The sequence below is a fragment of the Tupaia chinensis genome, unplaced genomic scaffold (genome assembly GCF_000334495.1).
Source record: "Tupaia chinensis unplaced genomic scaffold, TupChi_1.0 Scaffold149448_1, whole genome shotgun sequence".
Classification (NCBI taxonomy): domain Eukaryota; kingdom Metazoa; phylum Chordata; class Mammalia; order Scandentia; family Tupaiidae; genus Tupaia; species Tupaia belangeri.
The window spans coordinates 954,492-968,195 of record NW_006209292.1 but is presented as its reverse complement, the minus strand read 5'-3'; the positions used below and the strand labels follow the sequence as shown (position 1 = coordinate 968,195).

Below are 13,704 nucleotides of genomic sequence, written 5' to 3'. Positions count from 1 at the left end.
CACAAGCGCCCGGGGTTGGTTTTAAGTTTCTGGGGCCAGGACTCAAACCATTGTCAACTACATGGGAGTCCAGCAACATAACCATTATGCTATGCCATCTGCTGGTCCCCTGGTGTGAGTTTTAAACTGCTGGATCCACAACTCAAACCACAGTTGACCACATGGGAGTACAGCAATGTAACAAGTATGCCATCCACTGCTCCCTGTTTTATTCACTTTTTTAATCATATTAATTCTGACTGGAACTAGGTGATATCTCATTGTGATTTCAACTTGCATTTTGCTTACAATAATATATTTTGAACATGTCATAAATATTTTAGCATTTGTATTTCTTCCTTTGAGTTTTCTGCTCAGATCATTTGTTTTTTATTTTTTTATTTCAGTGGTATGTGTTGTGATGCCCCCTTTTTATTTCTAATTTTTTAAATCTCAATCTCTCTCTTTTTATCAGTTTGTCTAGCTAATGGTTTATTGATTTTGCTTATCTTATTACTTTAAAAACCAGTTTTTCATTTCATTGATTTTTTCATTACTCTTTTTTTTTCTCTATTTCATTTATTTCTGCTCTGATCTTTACTATTTTTTCTATTACTTCTGGGTTTAGCTTGTTCATGCTTTCCCAGATCCTTGAGGTATATCATTAGGCTATTTGTCATCTTTCTATTTTTTTCTCATGATCAGTCATTGCTATAGACTTTCCACTTAGTACTGTTTTCACTGTATCCTAAAGATTCTACAGTGCAGTACTTTCAATTATCATTTATTTCAAAATATTTATGAAATTTCATTCCTAATTTCTTCAGTAGGCTTGAAATTGTTTAGGAGCATGGTGTTCAGTTTGCATGTGTTTGTGCATTTTAGAAAGTTCTTTTTATTGTTAATTTCAAGTTTAATTCCACTGTAGCATCAGAGGATGCTAGATATGATTTCTATTCTTTTTTAGAAACTTGTTTTGTGCCTTCATTATATGATCAACCTTAGAAAATATTTTCTGTGATGCTGAAAAAATTCACATTCTCTATTTGTTGGATGAAAGGTTCTATAAATGTCAATGAGATACATTTTGTTTATGGATTCCTTTAACTGCAGTGTCTTTATTTTTTTGTCTAGATGACTTATCCAATGGTGAGAGTGGGATGTTGAAATCCCCAATAATTAATGTGCTGGAGTTTGTCTCTCCCTTTAGGTCTATCAGTCTTTGTTTTATGTATTTGGGTCTTTTGATGTTGAGTGAGTAAATATTCATAACTGTACATTCTTGGTTGGTTGCTCCCTTTAATACTACATAATGACCTTCTTTGCCTCTTTTTACAGATTTTGCTCTCTTTAATACTATATGATGACCTTCTTTGTCTGTTTTTACAGATTTTTAGCTTAAAGTCTATTTTATCTGTTATTGGGATAGCAAATCTTGGCTTTTTGGGGTTTCCATTTGCAGGGAATGACTTTTTTCTAACCTTGCACTCTCAATCTGTGTGTGTCTTACTCAGTGAGGTATGTTTCTTAAAAGTAGTATATAGAGGGGGACCAGCAGTTAGCGTAATGGCTATGTCGCTGGACTCCCACGTAGTCAACCGTGGTTCGTGTCCCGGACCCGGTGGCTTAAAACTCATGCCAGGCGCGTGTGTGTGTGTGCCCAAGATCCCGAGAGGAGAATGGAGGAGAAGGAATTGCGGTGGGCCATCCCCCCTGGGGGGTGATTTTTCGCTTTTTATCTTTCTGTCTCTCTCTGTCTGGCAAGCGCACGCGCCCTATAGCAAAAACCTCTCAAAACAAAAAAAGTAGTATATAGAGGAGTCCTACAAAATGGGAAAAATGTTTGCAAATCATATATCTGACATATACAGAGACAACATTAGTCATTTTTCTTTAGGGTAATGCAAATAAAATCACAATGAGGTTCAACTTCACACTACTAGAATGGCTATAATTAAGGCAAAAAAAAAAAAAAAAGCCAGCAGGTGGCAAAGTGGTTAAAATGGCTGGATCCCACATGGCCAAATGTGCAGTCTAAGTCCTGGACCTGGTGGCTTGAAATACATGCTGGGAATTATGTGTGTGTGTGCCCAAAATTCCAAGAGGAAAATGGAGGAGAAGGGATTGTGGCATGGTCATACTCCCTACACCTGGGGGTGATTGCTCATTTTCCCGCTCTCTTTCTCTCTTTGACAGGCGCACATGGCCCACAGCACAATTTAAAACTAAACAAGTTGATAAGGATGTGGAGAAATTGAAACCTTCGAACACTCTTGGTGGGAATGTTTAAGGCTACAGATATTACAGAAAACAATTTGGTACTTCCTTCAAAAAGTTAAACAGAAAATTAAAAATAGGTATTCAAAGGTATGTACATATACATAGCATGTTCCTAGCATGCATTATTCACAGTGGACAAGAGGTAGAAAGAGTCAAATGTCCAACAAGTAATGAACGGTTAAACAAACTGTAGTCTATTTACACAATGAATTACTCATCCATAAAAAGGAATGAAGTCAGCAGCCAGCAGGTGGCACAGAGGTTAAGGCGGCTGGATCCCAAGGGGCTGACAGCATGGTTCAAGTCCCAGACCCAGTGGCTTGAAAATCATATGAGTCAAGTGTGCATACATGCTCAAAATTCCAAGAGGAGAATGGAAGAGAAGGGCCGATGCCTTGGCCATCCCCTCTGGGGGGTGATTTCTCACTAACTCCTCCCATCTCTTTCTGTCTCTGGCAAGCATGTACTTCCTATAGCAAACAAACAAACAAATAATGAAGCACTGATACATGCTACAACATGGATATGCCTCCAAAACATAATACTACATGAAAGAAGTCACATACAAAAGGTCATATACTGTATGGATCCATTCATATGAAATATCTAGAATAGAGAAATTCATAGATACAGAAAGAAGGCTGGCAGCTACTTGGGGTTGGATAAGGGAAAAACGAGAAGTACTTAATAGATAAGGGATTTGACTTTCGAATGATGGAAAGGTTTTAGAACTGGATAGAGGTGGTGGTTGCACAAGATTGTCGATGTCCCAAAATGCCATTGAATTGTTCACTTTAAAATGCAGGTTGAGGGAAGTCAAGGAGGCCTGAGCTCTTCAGTAGCTCCAAAGCGGGGACGGGAGGTGTGATGGTTTACATCTTGAATGGACAAGTGTTGGACAGCTGGAGTCAGTCCTCATGGAGGTCATCTTTGATAACAGATTTCTTCTGGGGAATAGCCAAGTTTGTAGTTTAGTTTCTCAAAATTCTGCTTCAGCAAGATGCAAAAAAGAGAAGAGGCTATGGAAACTCATCTGATTCCAGATATGATGACGGAAGAGGGCCACCTGGAAACTCTCACCAAAGAATGGGTTGAATCAATCATCTGAGTGGCCCCAGTTCTCCCCCAATGGCTGGTGGATGAGGAAGGTAAATGTCTGCTCTAAGCAGCAGACAGCTGGACGTGCACATCCATAAGCAGGAGGAGGCCATCAGGAAGGAGAGGTCTGACTACGCCAGGCGAGTTAGACGAGTGTGCCCGTCTGAACAAGGATTTCTCTGTCCTCACAAATGAATGAGGTTATGCTGGGAATTCCCTCTGCAGGGATATGGTCTGACCAATACGCAGTTCTATAAATGCACGTGTTTGTCTCATTATATTTTTTGTATAGTTGATTAAAGTATTGATATAGTTTTTTTTAATAAGTAAATATTTTTAGGTTGCAAAAAAATACAAGTTGAAGAATACAAAGACACAGATAAGTATAAAGAACAAATAATACAGATCTAATGTACAGTTAATAATATTGTATTGTATCTGGAATTTTTGCTAAATGAATATGTTTTAGCTGCTCCTGCCCCCTCATGGGTAAATATGTAAGATGATGGATATGTTAATGTGTTCACTATAATAAACATTGTACTATCTATATGTATACCATATCATATTCTATACCTTAAATATCCACCATAAAATTGATTTTAAAAATAAAGTTAATTTTGTTATATGAATTCTACCTCAATATGTTATTTTTTTTTAACTCAAGGGGTTGGAAATGGAGACCATACCACAACTATATGTATATTCTTTCACAGTTCAGTTTTAGTAAAAAGAATTCATGTTAGTTAATAATATGAAAGTCTTTGCCTTAGAAACAATCATTTGCACATTACTCCTTAGGAAGGCTTTAGGTACCCTGGTGTCTAGTTCAATATGAAGACCGTACCAGTAGGAGGATTTTTTATAGCAAGAGAGCCACATGTGATAACCTGGTATCATCATGTACATCTCTTATTTCTAACTGTATCTATGTACCTGCCTTCACCTAGCTCATCATCAATACAGAGATGATTTTATGCCTATAATTTCCATTGGACCTATATGAAAGGTATTGGGTTCATATCCCAGAGCTTCCCTAGACATGCTAGGCATATGCATATATGTCCGTGATCTAGTCTGGCTAAAGCTGGAGGTGGCTCATGGAGTGAGGTCCCTGTTGGAAGATGCTTCTCTGGCTTTCTCTCTCATGATAAAACAAATAAATAAACTTATATTTAAGAGAGAGAAAGAGAGACTGTTCTTTCTGGGGCCAGCAGGTGGTGTGGTAGTTAAGGCACTGGATCCCACATGGCTGATTCTGCAGTGGGAATCCTGGATCCAGTGGTTTGAAGGAGACACTGGGCATGTGTGCTAGTGTGCCCAAAATCCTGACAGAATGGAGAAGAAGGGATTGTGACATAGCCATCGCTCCCCACCAGGGGAAGGTTTTTCACTTTCCCTTTCTGTCTCTCTCCAGCGAGTGCATGTACAAAAATCTAAAAGTCAAAAAAAAAACCCACAAAAACCAAAAACACTGTTCTTGCCCCTTTGAATGGTCTGGGCCCCTTTGAGAAAAATCAGCTCACCATAGATAAAAAATTTATTTCTAGACTTTAAATTCTGTTCTATTGATACATCTATCTTTTTGTCAATACCACACTATCTTGATTACTATAGATTTGCAGTAAGTTCTGAAACTGAGAAGTGTGACTCCTCCAAATTTTTCTTCTTTTTCAAGATTGTTTTGGCCACTCTTTGTCCTTTCAATTTCCATATGAATTTTAGAATCAGCGTGTCCATTTCTATAAACAATAAAAATTCCCATAGGGATTTTGATAGGATTTGTGTTGAATCTATTTATCAATTTAAGTAGGCATTTATTCATCAAGTATGTCTGACTCTCACAGCAGATGCCCAGTCACAGTGCAATAGGCTACTCAAAGAACAATAACAACTAATGCTTACTGAGAACTCACCTGTTCCAAGTACTGTGCCAAGTGTCTCATATAGGTCATCTCATCTAATCCTCACAATCATCCTAGGAGTTAGGGTTAATTAGCATCTTCATGTAACAGATGAGAAGTCAGCTCACTCACCCAAGGTGACAGTAAGTGGTAGAGACAGGGTTTAGACTCAGTAACTGTAACGCAAAAGTGCTTAACTTTCTTACCCGAGAATGTATGAAGAGATCTTATAAACCCCTTAAAAATGCCAAGGAACCCAAGAGACAAATAGGGAAAGGCTGTGAACAGAAAATTCACCAAAGAGGAAAATGCAAATGGAAAATAAATATATGAAATGATGTTCTATTCTACTGTAACCAGATAAATACAAAATACGTAGTAAAATATTATTTGATCCATCATGGATTTTCCAGGTAGGCCTCAAATCCAACAATGTATCCCTGTAGCAGACAGAAAGAGAATGACACAGAAAGTGAAACATCACATAAAGATAAAGGCAGAGGTTGGAGTGATGCAGACACAAGCCAAGGAACACCTAGAGCCACCAGAAGCTGGAAGAGGCAAGGAAAGATTCTTCCTTACAACCTTGAGAGTGAGTGCTGCCCTGTTAACAATTTAATGTTAGATTTCTAGTCTCCTAAACTGAGAAATAATGAAGTTCTGTTGTTTTTAGCAATCCAGTTTGTCGTACTTCATTATAGCACCTGAAACTGGGACCAGCAGATGGCACAATGGTTACATTGCTAGACTCCCACATAGTCGACTGTGGTTTGAGTCCCAGACTCGGAGGCTTAAAACTCCCACCAGGCGTTGAGTGTGTGTGCCCAGAATCCTGAGAGGAGAGGAGAGGAAAAGAGATTGCGGTGTGACTACCCCCAGAGGGGAGGTGATTTCTCACTTTCTGTCTGTCTCTCTCTCTGGCAAGTGCACGCACCCTATAGCAAAAATCTCTCTGTAAAAAAAAAAAAAAAAAAAAAAGCAGCTGAAACAAACTACTACAAAGAGACTTATTCTCTAAGGTCTTCAATACAAATTAAATGAAAAAAATCAAACTGTGATATAATACACATAGGACTATATGAAACTATGTAATATAAATATGTAACATAAAACAAAAACCACCAAGCAATCTCTGTAGATATATATAATTACAGTATAGAAAATTGAGATCTGTAGATATATATAATTACAGTATAGAAAATTGAGATCAATATGTCCCAATTTGACTGCAGTAATTCACAATTCCCTTTTGGGATGGTAGTAGGTATTAGTAGGACAGAGAAGGGTCAAGGGACACTTCAGACTTACTTTATAAGCATTCACATTATTTTTCAAAAAATTTAAGAGAAAAATTGATGACAAAGCATAACATTTGAGAAACTCTACATATAGGCTCCATCTTAGTAAGAAGCATTATAAAAAGCAATCAAAAGGAGCAACAAATCCCTTATTCACTTCAAAATGACTTTTTCTGAGTGAGGGAAAAATGTTTTTGGAGGCCACTGTTGGTATGTCATGGTAGTAGGGACTATGACTGGAGAAAAGGAGAGCTGGAGAAAAGGCTCTCAGTAATCACACATTCTTGAGTATTCGCAACAAATGATTTGAAATATTCACATTTTATTTTATAATACTATAACTTATATTAATTAATCATATTTCATCTGATCAAGTAAAATACGGGCTACCTATTGTTTCTTTTGAATGTGTATTCAGAGTAAGTGATGTATAGCAATCACTATTGTTCACTTTACATAGTTTGATTTACTACTCACGCTTTACTGAGGACGTTTCTTTTAGTGCATCCTCCAGATTAAAATCATTGAAGTCCCCAGATCCTAAAAATAAAAAGCAAGTGATTTTTAAATTGAACTATTTTTGAATAAAATAAAATAATACTTAAATACTCTCTTGAAATGAGCATTACCATTTGGGGGGGGAAAAAAACTTCCACACGAATGGAAAGCAAAAGCGAGCAGGGATAACTATATTTATATAAGAAGAAATAGACTTTAATTTAAAAACTGTAAAAAGAAACAAAGAAGGTCACTATATAATGATAAAGGATTCAATTCATTGAGAAGATATAATATTTATAAATACATAAGCACCCAATATCAGAACACTTAAATACATAAAGCAGATATTAATAGATCTGACTGAGATGAACTGCAATATGGTAATAATTGGAGACTTCAATATCCCACTTTCCACATTGGCCAGATCACCTAGACATAAAATCAATAAGGAGACATCAGACATGAATTATACTTCATTCCAAATGGAAATAGATATTTATAAAACATTCCATCTAACAGGAATAGAATATATGTTTTTTTCAAATACACAGGAACATTCCTCAGGAGAGGTCATATGTTAGGACACAAAACAAGAAATTTAGGAAGACTGGGACCAGCAGTTAGTATAATGGCTATGTCGCTGGACTCCCATGTAGTTGACAGTGGTTCGAGTCCTGGACCCGGTGGCTTAAACTCACGCCAGGCGCGTGTGCGTGCATGCCCAAGATCCCAAGAGGAGCATGGAGGAGAAGGGACTGCGGCATGGCCATCCTTCCTGGGGGGTGATTTCTCGCTTTCTGTCTCTCTGTCTCTCTCTTTCTGACGAGCGCATGTGCCCTAAAGCAAAAAAAGTCTCAAAAAAAAAAAAAAAGAAAAAGAAAAAAAAGGAAATTTAGGAAGATTGAAATCATATTGAGTGTCTCTTCTGATTACAATGGCATGAAACTAGAAATAAATTAACAGGAGGAATCTGGGGAAACTCACAAATATGTGGAAATTAAACATGGTCCTGAACAACCAATGGGTCAAAGAACGAATTAAAAGAGAAATTTTAAAATATCTTGAGACAAACAAAAATGGAAACATAACAAACCAAAACTTATGGGATGAAACAGAGGCAGTCCTAAAAGGATGTTTATAGAAATAAATACCTACATCAAAAAAGAAGAAAGCTCCCAAGCAACCTAAGGTTACACCTCGAGGAACTAGAAAAGAACAACAAAACAAGCCCAAATGTAGTAGAAGGAAAGAAATTTTTTAGAAAGAGCAAAGTTAAACGAAATAAAGAACAACAGAAAAAAGAAAAATCAACAAAAGTAAATTTTGGATTTTTGAAAATAAACCTTAAGCCAAACTAAAAAAGATAAAAGAGAGAAGATTCAAAAATCAAAAATAAAAGATGTTTTGATTGATACAACAAAAATATAAATGATTATAAGACTATGGACAATTACACACTAATAAATTAGATAACCTAGAAGAAATGGATGAATTCCTAGAAACATGCAACCTGCCAAGACTAAAACAGGAATAAAACAAAAAAAAATCTGAGCAGACCAATAATAAGTAACTAAACTGAACCAGTGATTAAAAAGTCTCTCTTTAAAGAAAAACCCAGGACCTGATGGTTTCACTGCTGAAGTCTGCCAAACATTTGCAGAACTAATATTAATCCTTCTCAAACTCTTCCAAAAAAATTGAAGAGGAGAAAATATTTCCAAACTCACTTTATGAGGCCAACGTTACCCTGATAGCAAAACCAGACAAGGACACTACAAGAAAAGAAAACAGGCTAATATGGACACAGATGCAAAAGTCCTCAATAAAATATTAGCAAACTGAATTTAACAGCACGCTGAAAAGTTCACTATGATGAAGTAAGATTTGCACCATGGAAGAAAGGATAGTTCAACTTGTGTAAATCAGTAAATGTGATACACCATATTAATGAAGAACAAAATGCAAATGATCATCTTAATAGATACAGAAAACTATTTGACAAAATTAAACATTCATTCATTAAATAAACTCTCAGATACAAAACAAGTAATGAAGTAATGCACCCTTACAAACTAAAGGTAATATATGACAAGCTCATAGCTAACATCACACTCAATGATGAAAAACTGAAAAATTTTCCTCTAAGATCAGGAACAAGACAAGGATGTTTACTCTCACTACTGTTATTCAACATAGTACTGGAAGTCCTAGTCAGAGAAATTAGGAAAGAAAAAAGAAATAAAATGTGTCCATATAGAAAAGTAAGTGACTCTGTCTCTGTTTGCTGATAACATGATTGATATATAAGAAACCCTAAAGATACCATTAAATCCATGTTAGAATAAATACATTCAGTAAAGCTTCAGGATACAAAAATTAACATTAAAAAATTACAGTATGGGGCTGGCAGGTGGCATGGTAGTTAAGGCATTGGATTCCCACATGGTTGACCATGGTTGAAGTAATGGACCTGCTGACTTGAAACTCATGCCAGGCTGAGTTGTTGCTGTCCTAGGTTGGGCATGCAGACATCTGAGGTAGCAATGGAGAGTCCTGGGATTGTTTTGGTTACCTCTTCCCTACAGTGGGGAACTCCCCCAGCTCCAGATAACTCCAAATCCAGTGGTTTGTTTCCTCTATGTCTTAAGGAGGATGCATGTGTGCCCAATATCCAGAGAGGAGAGTGGAGGAGAAGGGATTGCAGCATGACCATCCCCCCTGTGGGGGATGTTTTCTCACTTTTTCTCTCACTCTCTCCAGGGAGAACATGCACCCTATAGCAAAAACTTAAAAAAAAATAATTGACATTCCTGCACGCTAGCAATAAACTGCCCAAAACAAAAATAAGAAAAAATGTTCCACTTATATCATCAAAAAATAAAACAAAATACTTAAAAAGTAAATTTAGATAGAGTATCCCAAGATACCTGACAAGAAACACCAGTGCAACTCCTCTCCATGGAGAAAGACTAAAACAATCAGATGACTGACTACACTGCCAACAGAAGACAGAGAGAACACCAAGCTACAACAAGCAAAGAAGAAAGGAGAAACCTTTGAGACACAGACTTGGGATGAAGACATAGAGGAGGAAACAAATCACTGGACTTGGAGTTACCTGGAGCTGGGGGTGTTCCCCACTGTAGGGAAGAGGTAACCAAAACAATCCCAGGACTCTCCATTGCCACCTCAGATGTCTACATGCCCAACACAGGACAGTGACAAAGTTGACAGAGATCTTGAACCCAACACAGCGAGTTACCCAGAGTTCTTATGAGGGCACTAACCCAGAAAAGAAACAAACACCGGATCCCACCACCTATCCCCACCCCTGGACCCAAGCTCTGATGGCACAGGTGACACCTTGGAAGTAGAGTCTCAGCTAAAGTGCATCCTGATGTAGGGATCAGTGGACCCTGTACCTCCACTTCCCTGAGGCTCCACTGTCAACCCAGTGTGCTCCTCTGAAGGATGGAAGAGCCAGGTCAATGGTTGAGCCCAATGATTGAGTATCTGAGTATTCTCAGCACCCTGTACACTGGGAATAGGTAGTGCACTATGGTGGGGAGGACTCCCCTGAGACTTGATGAATCAGTGTAGGTGATTCACCAACTCCCCTTTCATCAAAGACTGATGATCCTAGACACTTGCCCCCCAAAGACTTAGGACTATGAACAATGCCCTGTCAGAGACGGAAGAATCTGTCCACACCCATCTCAGACATAAGACTCTAGATATAACACCCACCCCCTTTTGTGGCCATTGCCTGCTCACCCACGTCATCATCGACTAGCCATTCACAAAGGGGACCAACCCACAGCCATACTCACTTCTGTGCAGAGTGGACTGACTGCATGGTACCACTGTATTTGAGAGCCCTGTGGCCACACTCATGCCCCCAGATACTACCCAGGTTCCAAGGCTGATATATCAGGCAGCCATACCCCTGTCAGAGACCTCTGTAGGCGTATCCCCCAATGGTACAGCATCTGCACCCCAATGTGGCCCATCTGAGCCAGAGGATGCTGCCTTTTCAAAGCAGTTAACACCACTCAGCTACCTTGCTACTTCAACTGGAAGGGATCCTTATGCCCCATGCGAGGTCTAAGAACCTTGGCAACCTCTTCACATACCAACTGCCACCACTGCTATGACCCTACACCCTTTACTGGGATGGGGGGCCCTACATGCTCTACTCAGGGCCTGAAAACACCAGACTGGATGTCTTTGTTGCCACACTGATGACTCTGACCCTGGATCAATGGGACGCCTATATGCTGCATGTATATCACATAGGGCTTGAGGACATCAGCCTAGGAGCTGCAGCTGCCACAGGGTTTTCAATTGACAGGACCTCTGTCTTCCATATATACCCCTCCCAGAGACTTAGGTCACCAGCACCCCTATGCCTGGCACTTGCTACAACTACTGCCCCCTAGAGACACCTACTTGGCTTGTAGGGCCCTCAAGCACTACGTGCCTCCCGTTCAGAATCAGAAGGATCCAGTTCACAACCCCAGAGGCTTTTGTCGCCAACAAAGCTGTATCACTGCATGTAAAAACACTTGCAGTCTCAGCCACAAAGGCACTCGTAGACACCACTCAAAAAGAATATAATCAAATATACAGAGACTACACTACTGAACTCAATTAGAACCAAAGCCAATGCATACTATACAACTAATACTACAGGTCACATCTACAGGAAAATGGCCTTCCCCTACTCCATAAAACATAAAAAGGCCATTGTTCCACCAAATGCCCAGATTTCAATGCAAAGGAACCAGTCAACAAAGTGAAGAGATGGCCCACAGCATGGGAGAAAATATTTGCATACTATACATCTGACAAGGAATTAATAACTAGACTATACAAGAAACTCAGCCCAGCATGAAAACAAATTTCTTTAATGGACAAAGGACAGGCTAGATGGTGCGATGGTTAAGGTAGCTGGGTATAGTCCAACTCAGTTAGAATGGCTATCATCAAAAAGACAGAAAAATAATAGATGTGGAAGAGGATGTGGAGAAGGGGCATTCTTTCACATTGTTGGTGGGAATGTAAATTAGTATAGCCATTGTAGAAAACAGTATGAAGGTTCCTCAAAAAAATAAAAACAGAACTTCCATACAATCCAGCAATCCCATTACTTGGCATATATTTAAAGTAGAGGAAATCAGCATGTCATAATGGTATCTACATCCAATGTTTATTGCAGCACTATTCACAATATCCAAGATATGAAATCAATGTAAGTATCCATCAACAGACAAATGGATAAAGAAAATATGGTGTGTTGGGAACCAGCAGTTAGCGTAATGGCTATGTCGCTGGACTCCCACGTAGTTGACCGCAGTTCACGTCCCGGATCCAGTGGCTTAAAACTCATGCCAGGCGCATGTGCGTGCGTGCCCAAGATCCCGAGAGGAGAATGGAGGAGAAGGGATTGTGGCGTGACCATCCCCCCTGGGGGGTGATTTCTCGCTTTCTGTCTCTATGTCTCTCTCTGTCTGTCTGGTGAGTGCATGCGCCCTATAGCGAAAATCTCTCCAAAAAAAAAAAAAGAAAATGTGGTGTATACACATCTAAGTTTATTTGTTCCATAACACACACAGAGAGAGAGAGAGAGAGAGAGAGAGGAATACTATGCAGCAATTAAAAAGGATGAAATCTTGTCATTTGAGGTTAAATATGTGAGTCTGGGAAACATTATGTGAAGTGAAATAAGCCAGGCACAGAAAGAAATACCACACGTTCTCCCTGGTGTGGAAATTGGAAACAATGGCCTTATGAAAGTAGAGAAAGAATGACTATTAGAGGCTGGGAAGGAGAGGGTAGAGAAAAAGCATGTTGATCAACAGAAAAAAATTACATTTAGAAAAAGAAAAGAAAAACAGGGGCCAGTATGTGGTGTGGAGGTTAAAGCAGCTGAATCCCACATGGTCAACTGTGCAGAGTCCTGGACCTGACATCTTGAAAATCATACCAGGCATGTGTGTGTGCATGCCCAAGGAGAGAGGAATGTGGTATGGCTAACCACCCCCCACTCCTGAGTGAATTCTTACTTTTCCTCTCACTCTCTCTCTCTGGAAAAATGCATATGCCATATAGCAAACTCGTTTTTAAAAAAATGGGCGTTTCCTTTAGACAGTGTCATGAAGGTATTGCCACAGAAGGAAATCAGTTGAAGCTATCTGAAGATATATGCTGAGTTGATATCCTTCCACAAACAACTTATCCCCACTAAACCAAAACAAGTATCAGGTTTCTGTCCACTGGAACACCAATGGCTTAGCAGTTTGGAACATAAAGTTCAATCTCACAGAAAACCTTCTCCATAATATACTTTTGAGACACAGGATGGCAGAGCTCCACTGATGGTAAGCCAAGTTTTCTTACCATGTCCCAAGTCTCGAAAAGGCTCCTCTGCATTTCTTTTTTTTTTTTGGAGAGGTTTTTGCCATAGGGCACGTGCGCTTGCCAGACAGACAGAGAGAGACAGAGAGTCAGAAAGCGAGAACTCACTCCCTCTCATACTGGCCACGCCACAATCCCTTCTCCTCCATTCTCCTCTCGGGATCCTGGGCATGCACGCACATGTGCCTGGCGTGAGTTTTAAGCCACCAGGTCTGGGACTTGAACCG

The 13,704-nt window shown here is 39.2% G+C and overlaps 1 protein-coding gene and 1 pseudogene across 1 annotated transcript in view; one reads left to right on the top strand and one right to left on the bottom strand.

The window, feature by feature from the left end:
- Positions 1-10,843, bottom strand: part of CD99L2 (CD99 molecule like 2) — an 80,290-nt gene extending 69,447 nt beyond the window's left edge. Inside the window, exons 1-3 of the mRNA XM_006171202.2 lie at positions 10,835-10,843; positions 10,670-10,742; positions 7,037-7,099 (exon numbers count right to left, since the gene is read on the bottom strand). Coding sequence (XP_006171264.1) covers positions 7,037-7,099; positions 10,670-10,742; positions 10,835-10,843 — 145 coding nt within the window. The remainder of the gene's footprint in view (positions 1-7,036; positions 7,100-10,669; positions 10,743-10,834) is intronic.
- LOC106734170 (selenoprotein K pseudogene) lies at positions 2,768-3,590 on the top strand (annotated as a pseudogene).
- Positions 10,844-13,704: the final 2,861 nt, after the last annotated feature.